Source organism: Pholcus phalangioides, unplaced genomic scaffold (assembly GCF_987345545.1).
Source record: "Pholcus phalangioides strain wild (caught in Gottingen) unplaced genomic scaffold, Ppha-v1.0 ptg000014l_1, whole genome shotgun sequence".
In the NCBI taxonomy this organism is placed as follows: domain Eukaryota; kingdom Metazoa; phylum Arthropoda; class Arachnida; order Araneae; family Pholcidae; genus Pholcus; species Pholcus phalangioides.
The window spans coordinates 11955901-11968164 of NW_028301607.1; the positions used below are offsets into that span (position 1 = coordinate 11955901).

The following is a 12264-nucleotide window of genomic DNA, read 5'->3' on the forward strand; positions in this document are numbered from 1 at the left end:
TTTTGGCCTTCAACAGATTTGTATACGAAATAAATAATCTACGATGGCCATAGGCGGAGATAGACTAGGAAGTCTGGGGGGTGGGGGGGGGGGGTACGATGATGATGTTGATGTCAATTCATATATACACATATACATTAGATCTGCCCATTCCACTTTTGACGCTGGGGGGGGGGGGGACGCCCCAGTGCGACCCAACCCGCACGGGTAAAAGGCTTATATCCCGGGAGGGACAGAGCCTGGGTCGTGTCTGGTCTGTCGGGGGGGGGGGCCACGCCCCCCGTATCTCCGCCGATGGCGATTCCTGCCACGATGGATTTCAGACGTACCAACTGTTTCGTATACCTTGGGGTTCGCGAATATCAGCAGCGGTGATGGCGAGGCCTGCCATGATCGATTTCAGACTGAACAACGTTTTCGTATACGTTGGTGTTTCGCGAATATCACCTTGAAGCCCACGGATATCAGCAGAGGTGATGGCGATTCTTGCCACGAGCTGTGACTGTGAATTGACGTTAGCGGTCATGGTTTCAAATGTGAATAAGTTTCATTATGGTGTTGTCTATTAACCACCCTGTAGAGCACTGTTGTAGAAATGCTTACTTTTCTTTGCACAACACGTATGATGTTTTTCTTACAATTTTTCATTATTGCAGTTGTTCATGATCGACACGGGAGCCGAAGACTGGCGCATAGCGATGACTTGGCACCGGATCTCGAATATTCTCCTGGAAGTCTTAGTGTGTTCAATCCATCCACCGCCGGGAGAATTCTACTTCATGTGGGTCACGAAGCTTCCAAATCACGCAAACAGGATCGCGGCTCGACAAGTTCCCGTAGACGTCATGTTGTCGCTGCCGATGTTCTTCCGGCTGTATCTTATATGTAGGGTTATGCTTCTGAGAAGCAAACTTTTCACGGACGCCTCGTCGAGGTCCATCGGGGCGCTGAACAGAATCGACTTCAACACGAGGTTCGTGCTCAAGACTCTTATGACCATATGTCCGGGGACTGTGTTGTTGGTGTTTATGGTCTCCCTTTGGATTATCGCAAGCTGGACGCTAAGATTGTGTGAGAGGTAAGTGTTCTTTACCTTATCACCAGTGATCATCTCGTATAACTACCTAGTCAATTACTGTTGCTTCCCCTATGTGTATCGGCAGTGAGTCTAGTTTCGGTTGCGGGTGTTTGCTGCCGGTACAGTTTCGAAAAATGAGTTTTACCCCCACAACCATGTCAGATATGAATACCGCCCATTCTCTTTAGACAATTTAGACCAGGGGTCTTCAACCTGTCGGAGACTGAGGGCCAAATTAAACTTTCCAAGCAGCCCGCGGGCCACCAAGTCATGCTCCGTAGTATATATTCTCGGTTATTAAACAGGGTTCTCCCCCCCCCCCCCACCTCCAAATTTATTGAACACTTTTATTTACTCTGAACTTATTTCTTTCATTAACTTTAAATTTTTATTCATTTTTAAATGACTTCATTAATTAATTAAACTACTTTCATTACTACTTTACTTCTTTTATTAAATCTGAAATTTGTCCCGATAATTCTAAAATTATTTTTTCATTAATTATAAATTTTCATTAACTATGAAATCATTTCTTTCAATTATCAAATCATTTCTTTCAATTATCAAATCATTTCTTTCAATTATCAAATCATTTCTTTCAATTATCAAATCATTTCTTTCAATTATCAAATCATTTCTTTCAATTATCAAATCATTTCTTTCAATTATCAAATCATTTCTTTCAATTATCAAATCATTTCTTTCAATTATCAAATCATTTCTTTCAATTATCAAATCATTTCTTTCAATTATCAAATCATTTCTTTCAATTATCAAATCATTTCTTTCAATTATCAAATCATTTCTTTCAATTATCAAATCATTTCTTTCAATTATCAAATCATTTCTTTCAATTATCAAATCATTTCTTTCAATTATCAAATCATTTCTTTCAATTATCAAATCATTTCTTTATTTTTTCATAAATTATTACTTTTAACAATTCTGAAATTATTTCTATCAGTAGTTCTGAAATTATTTCTTTCCGTAATTCTGTAACTATTTTTTCATTAATTACAAATTTTAGTCATTTATGAAATTATTTTTTCAATAACTTCAAAAAGAAAAATTTCAATAATTCTAAAATTACTTCTTTCATTGAGGTTGTTTTTAGCAATTCTGTAAATTACTATAATCGCGTATACCTTTTGGATGCCGAATTTAGCCTCTCGACGATGTACCTTATATGAAATCATATACTTCAAATACTGTCTTGACTCAGGGTCTCCCGAATTCGGGATGATCTTAGAGGAGGTGTAAAAGACCCTATAACTCCTCCTAAGTTTACGACAGCCCTTTTAAATGCTTCAAATACACAGCATTACTATCGAGTCTGGAAAACACCTTACATTTCTAAATACAACAGTACAGATGTTGGTGGCCCCTTTGTGTGTGTGTGTGTGTTTTTTTAATTAATCTTTTTGCTATGTAAAGTAGCTATTTTCCAAAAATGGTCGACAGGCCACAGCAAAAAAGCTCTGAGGGCCACATCTGAGGTGGAAGACCCCTGATTTAGGCAATTAGTCTAGCCCCTGCATAAGATCAACGATTGATATTCTCAATAGGTTGTGGTTCACAAAACGACAAAATAGATAAAGAGAAATTTATTCACACAGAGGTGTTACAACCTTGTCGAGCGCCGGAAGAAGAAGCAATAATTCTTTTCTTTCTCCACGGACGCGCGCGCTTTCTCGTGACGATCGCAGCGCCACAGTACCCCCCCCCCCCCCTCCAGTGCGGATCGCACGAACTAATTATTGACAACAAAAGAAAGAAAAAAATATATATACACATATAAGGACGGGATTATGAATGCACTTATACAATGAGACGATTCGGGGGACGACTTACTCTGCCGTAACGGGTCACAATGGGTTCACTGTTTGTACTGTCACTGTTAGTGGCAATGTGCGCTGGTTTCACTCGTGCAATGTTCACACATACGTTTCTTCCTTTGCATTTGATGGTGATAGTGTTATTGCGCCTTGCGACCACTTCATAGGGGCCATCATATGGGCACTGCAATGGCTTCTTGACAGCGTCATTGCGAAGGAAAACATGAGTGGAATGATCAAGTTCTTTATGGATGAATGTTTTGGATTTATTATGGTGAGACGCTGGGACAGGTCGAATTTTCGAAAAGTGTTGTCGTAATTCAGTGAGCAACTGTTTTTCATTGACGTCTGTGGTGGAAGCTGAGAAGAACTCGCCAGGGAGTTTGATAGGTTCACCATATACCAGTTCAGATGTGGAGCATTCCAGTTCCGGCTTGTATGCCGCTCTTAGTCCTAGAAGGACGATTGGCAATACTGCCACCCAATCTGTTGATGAATGGCACTTGATCGCTGCTTTAAGGACGCGATGCCACCTTTCAACGGCACCATTCGCTTCCGGATGGTATGGAGTGGTACGATTTTGTTTGATCCCCAGTAGTTTGCCGAGAGATCGGAATAGATCACTCTGAAATTGTCGACCTTGATCAGTAACGATCACTTCTGGTACTCCAAACCGTGCAACCCAAGTATGTATGAAAGCCTTAGCAACAGTCTCAGCAGTAATATCTGCTATAGGAATGGCTTCGGGCCATCTTGAAAAGCGATCTACGCAAGTGAGGCAGTAGCGATAACCTTCTGATAATGGAAGCGGGCCCACTATGTCGATGTGCACGTGACTAAATCGTCGAGATGGAGATACGAACTGTCCAATATGAGGGCTGGTATGACGATGAATTTTTGACCTCTGACAGGCGATGCACGCTTGAGCCCAATGTCGGATGTCTTTCTTCATGTTCGGCCATACATATCTGTCGATGATCATTTTAACAGTGGATTTAACACCCGGATGCGCAGGTTGATGAATAATTTTGAACACTTCCCAACGGTATTGTTTAGGAATATAAGGCCGTGGTTTAGATGTCGAGGTATCGAAAAAAAGTTGTGTTTTTCCAGATGGGGAAGAGAGCTGTTGAAGAGCGAGTGAAGATGGTATATTTCCGTCAAGCAACTGCTTCAGTTCAAGGTCATTCTTCTGTGCTTCAGCGATGAGGTCGTAATTCATGGAAGAAGGAAAAAGTAGGTCAACTCCTGCTCGCGAGAGAGCATCCGCTACCACATTGCTTTTTCCCTCGATATGACGAATATCAGTTGTAAACTGAGAAATTAGATTTAATTGATTAATTTGTCGAGGAGAAAGCTTGTCGGCTTTCTGATTGAAAACGAACACTAACGGCCTATGATCTGTGAAAACCGTGAAAGGTTTACCTTCCAGTAAATATCGGAAGTGAATGATCGATGCGAAAATTGCCAAAAGTTCGCGGTCATAAGCACTGTATCGCTTTTCAGTATCACTCAGTTTGCGGGAAAAAAACCCGAGCGGCTGCCAGCTATCATTGACTCGTTGTTGTACCACTGAGCCGATAGCTATGTTGCTGGCATCTGTCACGAGTGCAATTGGGGAATAGGGCCTCGGATGTGTCAAAAGAACTGCTTCTCTAACAGCGAGTTTTGTGTCATCGAAAGCTTTAATGAGCTCTGGTGTCCAGGTAATAAGTGTTTTGTCATGACGCGTACAATTTCGAAGTACTAGATGCAGTGGCAATTGTATCGCAGCCGCTTTCGGTAAAAAGCGACGGTAAAAATTAACCATACCGACAAATCGGCGAAGTTCTGCCTTGTTTTTGGGTCTTGGGTAAGAGTCAATGGTATCGACTTTGGCTGGTAGCGGTTTAATGCCCTGAGAGTTGACTAAATGTCCTAGAAACTTGATTGAGCTGCATGCGAACACGCATTTGTCGATATTTATTTTTAATCCGTGTGTACACAGACGTTTCAAGACCTCACGCACATGACCGACGTGCTCTTCAAGGTTTGAAGATGCAATTAACACGTCGTCTAGATAAGGGAAACAGAATGGAAGTCCTCGCAATATTTCGTCTATATAGCGCTGAAACGTTTGCGCAGCGTTTCGCAACCCGAAACTGAGGACGTTAAATTCAAAGAGTCCGAAAGGGGTGACAATAGCAGTTTTTGGTACATCGGAAGCAGACAATTGTATTTGATGATAAGCGCGTTTCAAGTCTATGGTAGAGAAGATGCATTTACCGTGCAGATCCATAGTGAAATCCATAATATTCCGAATGCTATATCTGTCAGGAACCGTCTTCGCGTTGAGAGCTCTATAATCGCCACAGCATCTCCACGAACCGTCGGATTTTTTCACCATGTGGAGGGGACTGGACCACTGACTATTTGAAGGGCGACATATACCCATGGTAATCATTTTATCGAACTCAGCTTTGGCAGCTCGCAGCATCTCCGGGCCTAATCGACGGGCTCTCGCGTAAACCGGTACTCCTGTAGTTTCGATGTGATGCACCGTTTCGTGTGTTGCTTGCACTGGACTTGATGTTTCTTCCATGAGCTCTTTATATTCTTGTAATAGATTGTGGAAAATCTCATGTCCACATGTCACAGTTACTGCAGGGGAAACAGTTGGAGAAACAGTTGTTCCGGTTGTAGACCGTTCACCCCCGTTGTTGACCAAAACTCGGTTTCCCAAATCCACCGTGAGTCGGAATCTTTTCAGAAAATCGGCGCCGATTATTGGTCGGGATACATCAGCAATGGTAAACACCCATGAAAAAGTTTTTGCTAATCCGAGACTTAGTTTTATCATTTTCTTTCCGTATGTTTTTATTGTAGAACCGTTTGCCGCGGTAAGCGTGAGTAGTGACTGTGGTTTGTTTCTATCAGCTGCAGAAGGGGGTATTACGGAAATATCCGCACCAGTGTCGATGAGAAACGAAAGCTTGCTTAGTGGGTCTGCGATGAAAAGGCGACTGCTGAATGAAACCGACTCCCTCGTCGCCATTAGTTGTCGGTTTGGTCGTTTCCCGAATAGAAACTACATGGTTGCACACACTTACGGGCGTTGGGTCCGAATTCACGGTGATACCAGCAGAGATCGTTTCGAAACCTCATGGATTTTGCACCTTCGTGGCGGTTTCGATTGGGAGGACGTTGAGGGTTTCCACGTTGTTCTCGAGATCGACGTAGCGCGTCAACTTGCAATGTCAATGTCTCTATTTTTTCAGTCAGCTGCTGCACGTCAAGTTGTTGTGGGTGATCGAGATTTGGTGAAATATTCTGTACTTCTGCTTTGCCGCTGACGCTGATGATCTTGTCTGCCATCTCCGATAACTTTTCCAACGTTTCTGAACTTGTGGAGAGGATTGCTTGAACTTGATATGGTAACCGTTGTATCCATAGACTTCGAAGTATTTCATCGCTGAGACGGCCACTGGACAGATCCCGCATTTCTCGGAGTAACGCCGAAGGTCGACGATCGCCCAGCTCGACTTCATACATCAAACGTTGTAAGCGTCGCTCATCTGGTTCAGCAAATTCAGCTTGGAGGCGTCTTTTTAGTGCGTCGTACATGTTTGCCGCCGGTGGATTCATGATGAGGTCACTCACATGTGCCAAAACACTCGTATCCATGGCTGCAACGGCTGTGTGGTATTTAGTGGCATCGGAGGTAATTCCACTCGCCAGGAACTGAGAATCCAATTGCTTGAACCATAGATGAGGTTGTTTGGCCCAAAACGGAACATTGCAGGTGGTTGCTCTGATGAATTGGGCATCGTTGGTTGCTCCGATGGATTGGACATCGTTATCGTTCGATGCCGGGTCACCAAACTGTGGTTCACAAAACGACAAAATAGATAAAGAGAAATTTATTCACACAGAGGTGTTACAACCTTGTCGAGCGCCGGAAGAAGGAGCAATAATTCTTTTCTTTCTCCACGGACGCGCGCGCTTTCTCGTGACGATCGCAGCGCCACAAGGTGATGCAGCTTGAACTGATCTCGTTTGATAAGCATGAGAGCAACCAAATAACCATTGAGAAGTAAGCTAGCTAACTTACTAATTAACCGAACTCGCCTTTCTCTCAGTTCACGTTTCACAGGAGATTTCCAACCCAGTGCGAAAGTAATGGTGCACCGAAGGATTTGTTCTTGCCTTACTTTTCTCGATGTCAAACAGATGCAGACATAAGCGGCCAATCATAGCACTAATGTGAGTTGTGTTGCTATACTCAAAAACCGTTAATCTGGGCCTCAATTCTTGTTCGAAATCATTTCAAAACTGCCCAATATGGTCAAACTCAGAATTAACACAATAAATTCTTAATGCGTTGCGAAATATGGGTGTCGTTTAATGGAGATAATACAACTGAAATGCTTACATAATTATATCTCATCATGATATTTTTTTACAGAGGGTTTTTCACCTATTAGTCACGCCCAAACTTTGATCGCTGGAACTTTGGATCACATCCCAAACTTGATTAACAGCCAGGGATTCTTGAGCTATGCGTCAGGATCAAAACCTTATTCGCTGAGCTTCCTAGACGAATTGAGCAAATACAACCAGAAATTTTAGTGCTATTTGTTCCGACCCAAACTTGATTCGCGGTGCTTTCCAGATATGTCGTAGAAATCCATTTAAACCCCGTTTACATGTGCGATATTGCTGTAGCATCGGGAGTTGTGATAGCTACTTGACGACTTTTTTCCCTCGTAGGGGAAAAAAGGGGAAATTTCTAAACCTTCTCTATGAGGATTTTTACGGTGAATATGCCCCCTTTCCCATAATTCTTCGCTATTTTTCCCTACTGCGTAGTGAAGGAAACCGGGTTTTTTTCACTTCCCATACAAAGGGGGTTTACAGTCCTGTTGTAAATGCATTTATTGCGTCACTGATTTCACTAATTTAGAAGGGGGGAAAAAAGTCCTATACGTCGCGATGCTGATATTTTTGGTGATTTTGGGTCACAGCTGAAAAAGGTTAAGAAGTCCTGTGTTAGTAGGAATAACTCAACAACTTCTGATAAGAGGCCAGTGTCAGCAGAAAATTCAGTCGAATCCCATTTTAACGAATACCGCTATAGCGGAAATCTCGGTTTAAGATTTTCTTATCCCCCCCCCCCCCAGGTATGTTTATATTGGAACAATGCTGAAAACAAGGAATTCCTTTATTACGAAATTTCGTTATAACGGAGTGATTTCTCCGGTCTCTTGGAGTTCGTTATAACGGGATTTGACTATATCACAAGCAAAAACCATTCACTGCCGATGCTCTTGCACATCTGCCAATGTGTTCTTCTCTGTAGAACGCGTGCTCCCGGGTTAAAACCTCGTGTAAGCGTCAGTAACAGAAAAATTCAGAGAAATGACCTGTTAATCGTACAACCCTGCGTTTTTTTTTAGAACTCTGGTTTGAATATTTACAGTGATTTGCTTTTGCGCAGCGTCCTCTACCAACAAAAATTTGAACTATTTTTCTGTATAAAAAACACTTTGCGGAAACTGCTTTAAATACACTGATTCCTTCAATTTTTATCAACTTTTAAGCTATTTAAGAATTTATGGGGCACTCTACATACGAGATATTATGAAATTTAAATAGCATTTCCAGGTTGTATATCCCTGAATCCAAAAAATTCTGTAAAAGCAGTGAAGTATCTTAATGAGTTCTTTACAAGAGTGAAAAGAAAAAAAAAAAACCGTAACTGAGGTCAAATGACTCGTAATCTGAATTCGCTGTAAGTCCTAGTCTTGGAATTCATAATTTTACCGCAGGGTACACACACCTTTTTCTTCTCTCCCACCGCCCGGACGTAAAGATAATGAATTTATGAACTTAGCCCTAGAGCAACATTTCTATTATCTTTATGTCTTCTAGCAAAGCAGAACCAAGCTCGCTGCCTTTTTCCACTGAAAGCGAGTGGTTACATTAGTAAATAATTGATTAACAAGTAGCTTCTACTGCCTCAGGTTTCAGAGTTATTAGGTTTAGTTAAAGGATTTCCTTGAATAAATAAGCTCCGGCGGAGCCATTCATATATCAATGCTGCAGAGATTCCAAGACTGGCGAAATTTTCGCAAGGTCTATAATACTTGGCATTACAGTAGCAAAAAAAAAAAACAGGATGTATAATGAGCGGTGTAAATTACTGCACGAGCTCCAGAGATGAATTGCTTACAAAATTCCATGCTCTCTAGTAATTGTCGAACTGTGAGGCGTGACTCCCTGGGGAGTTTCTTGGCGGGAGGAACTTCCAAATTTTCAAATTGGGAAAACTCTGTGAAAAAGTTTTTGTTCAGACAAAACCTTCCTTCTCTCCATAAATAGAGAAGGAAGGGTGAAAAGTTTGCTGGTTTTTGAAGCTTAGGGAAAAGCTGCTAAAGTTCTATTAATAATGGTTTGAGGCCTTTCTCTTCATAAACATAAATTAATTAGCTTGACCTATTTTTGAGTTTGATATTCATGCAATAACATTGATTTCAACTTTTTATTTACAGTAAAACCCTTCTTAACGGATACCCCCCAGATGCGGTTAAATAATAATTTCCAGTTGTGTAATAAAAGTATGTATTTCAAACCCCTGATTAACGGTCGCACTTCTTTTACGGACGAATTTTTTGCCCCGTCGGTGTCCGCAAAACAGAGGTTTTACTGTATATCTTCTCCTGCACAAAAATGAAAATTAATATCTTCATGTTGTCTTTTAATATCCAACTGCATCAATCCATATAGTTCAGGAAGTTTTAAAATTGATTATGAGCCTATAAATTACGTTGAAGAAATTACACGCAGATCGATAACTTGAACTTCAAGGAAATCTAGCACCCATCAAAAAGAAGAAAAAAGATTCATTTCTTTAAATCTAGATTTGTTTCTTTCATGAGTCGCGCAGGAAGTCGCCATATTGGTTGCCTTAGATACAGTTTGTGTGTCCCTCAAAGGGGGGGGGCGATATCACGTGTTCCGAAAAGCCTCATTATGTCAATATGTTAAGCTTTCTACATGGTACATCCGACTTCAACCCAGGCCTGTCAAAGGATGACTTACTGCCGAGGGGGTGGGTTGAAGCGGAAGAAGGCTTCCGTCACACTCCGGAGCCTCAGACACCTGCATGGGCAACGCCCCTCCAGGCATCTGATTCCCCAGACCATTCCATCAGGGCAACCCAGTGGGTATCCCTCTGCTCACCTCTCGACGCGGACCGCGGCCTTCCAGGACTGTTTAATGAATTCAAAATCGGTACATACAAAAATGGGCACCAACTGCGAGAGCTGTGGAAACAGCCTATTGCAGGCCCTACGTACATTCCAGATTATATGAAGATGTTTACAAAGAATATAAGTGTTGACTGAGGGAGGATTTTGTTGTTGAGTATAATTCCTCTTGGTGGGCCGATCCATAAGCTTTCCACATGTGATTCTCTTACCTGAAGTCCCTTGTGGTAATGGTTCCTAACCTGTTATGCTTCACGTACTACAGAAAATGCTCGCACCTCTTCGCATGCACATTGAACATTGAGAAAGAAGGACTGAAAACACCCCACTTCCCATCTCCGTGATATATCGAGGCGTTCTTGAAAGACGGGTGTGTCCGGAATTTTAATTAACGAGACCTTGCCATGCATAAAAGATGCCCTAGTTATGCTGCAAGGTTTGAGTAATTCTAGGAATGCGTGGAAAGCTTGCGCGCTCCTTGAAATGCGCCCCGGAAGCGTCGTATTCCTAGGTGTGCAAAACTAAAATGCGCAGATTCGTATCGCTTCATACGCTCAACAAGCGTAAATACTCTTCGAGTGAGTACACAGAATCGATCTTTGGAGAGGGTATAATGGGTTTGCGGGGTTGGGAGAACAAGGAGTCTTTTTTTGAGTTGCCAACCTCAAAAAAACAAATATTGGTTAAAATAGCATATGCATCTGTTTTCCTTCGATAATTTAATTTTTCACAAAAAAATATTTAATAATATTTTCAATTTCTCTTGCCTTGGAGGTTGGGGGAAACGGACCCCGCTATGACCCCCGCCCCCACTTCTCAACATTCGCCTCTGATATAAAAGTGGGGATCTCTCCCTACCCGTTGCGGGCCACTCGGGTGATATGGAAGTGTGCAGTGGGCAGCTTGATTTATCTGGAAATGGGTCGCGGACAATTTAAATGACCTGCAAAGGGGGTCGCGGACGGCCTAAGTGATTTGGAATGAGTCGCGAGTCACTCAGGTGATTGCGATTGTGTTTCAATGTAATGATTTCATCTGAGAGTATGCCGCGGGCCCCTTGAGTCACCTGGAAATGTTCCGCGAGTCACTCAGGTGATTTGAAAGAGCGCCGCTTGAGTGATCTGTAAATGTGCCACGGAGCCACTTAAGTTAACTGTAAATGTGCCACGGAGCCACTTAAGTTAACTGTAAATGTGTGCCACGGAGCAACTTAAGTTAACTGTAAATGTGTGTCACGAGCCGCTCAAGTGGTTTTCAAATATACCACGAAACACTTAAGGGAACAGGAGGTGTGCCACGGATCATTCATGTGATTTGGAAATATGTTTGGGGTCACTTGAGTTATGTGGATATGTGCCGTTGACAGCTTTAATGACCAAGAAATGCGCCGCGAGCCATTTGAATAATGGCACAAGCCATATCAGATCACTTCGAGGGTAATATTTGTTCCGCGGGCCATGGATTGAGCTTGGAAGCTTCAATCTCTCCTTCAACATACAAGGCAGCGCGTCGAAATGCGTGCTTGCCACCGGCTAACCAAGCATATACAACTGCGGCCCTGGAATCGTGTACGAAATCACCCAACCCTTTTCCCAGTCCGTTCCAGACGCCACCATTCTGCAGACAATTCGAGAGAAAAAAATGAGAAATTTCTCCAGAATTCGACTGTCACTTCTCACAATACTGAATACACAAGAGAGGAGCAAATCTATTACAAAGAAAAACCGAACCTTGCGGCCATCTTTTGGGAAATCATATTTCACCAGCCATTTTTCTTTCTCCCTCCCTCCAGCCATCTTCTTCTTCTTCTTCCCCTCGTTCATTTTGACAGAGAGCGTATCTTCAGATAAAAGCATTTTCTCCGGAGAAAAATTTTCAGGAATTTTTTCTCCTTTTTATTTTGTCTGGATCCGAATGTTGTGATCAGAAGGATCCGGAAAATTCACCATCGACATTTCGCCCCCGTCGTTTGCCCTCAGGCCAAAGGAGTGGAAGACTGGCCGTAGGAATGAGTGACCAAGTGAGTGGTAGAGTGACTGTATGAGTGACAAAGTGAGTGGTAGAGTGACTGTATGAGTGACCAAACCATAAAGCCAACCATGGC

The 12264-nt window shown here is 42.4% G+C and overlaps 1 protein-coding gene across 1 annotated transcript in view; it reads left to right on the top strand.

Moving 5' to 3' along the window:
- The window catches only part of LOC149078160 (small conductance calcium-activated potassium channel protein-like), a 190508-nt gene that overhangs the window by 115702 nt on the left and 62542 nt on the right, over positions 1–12264 (top strand). The window contains exon 3 of the mRNA XM_089241748.1: positions 657–1078. Coding sequence (XP_089097874.1) covers positions 657–1078 — 422 coding nt within the window. The remainder of the gene's footprint in view (positions 1–656; positions 1079–12264) is intronic.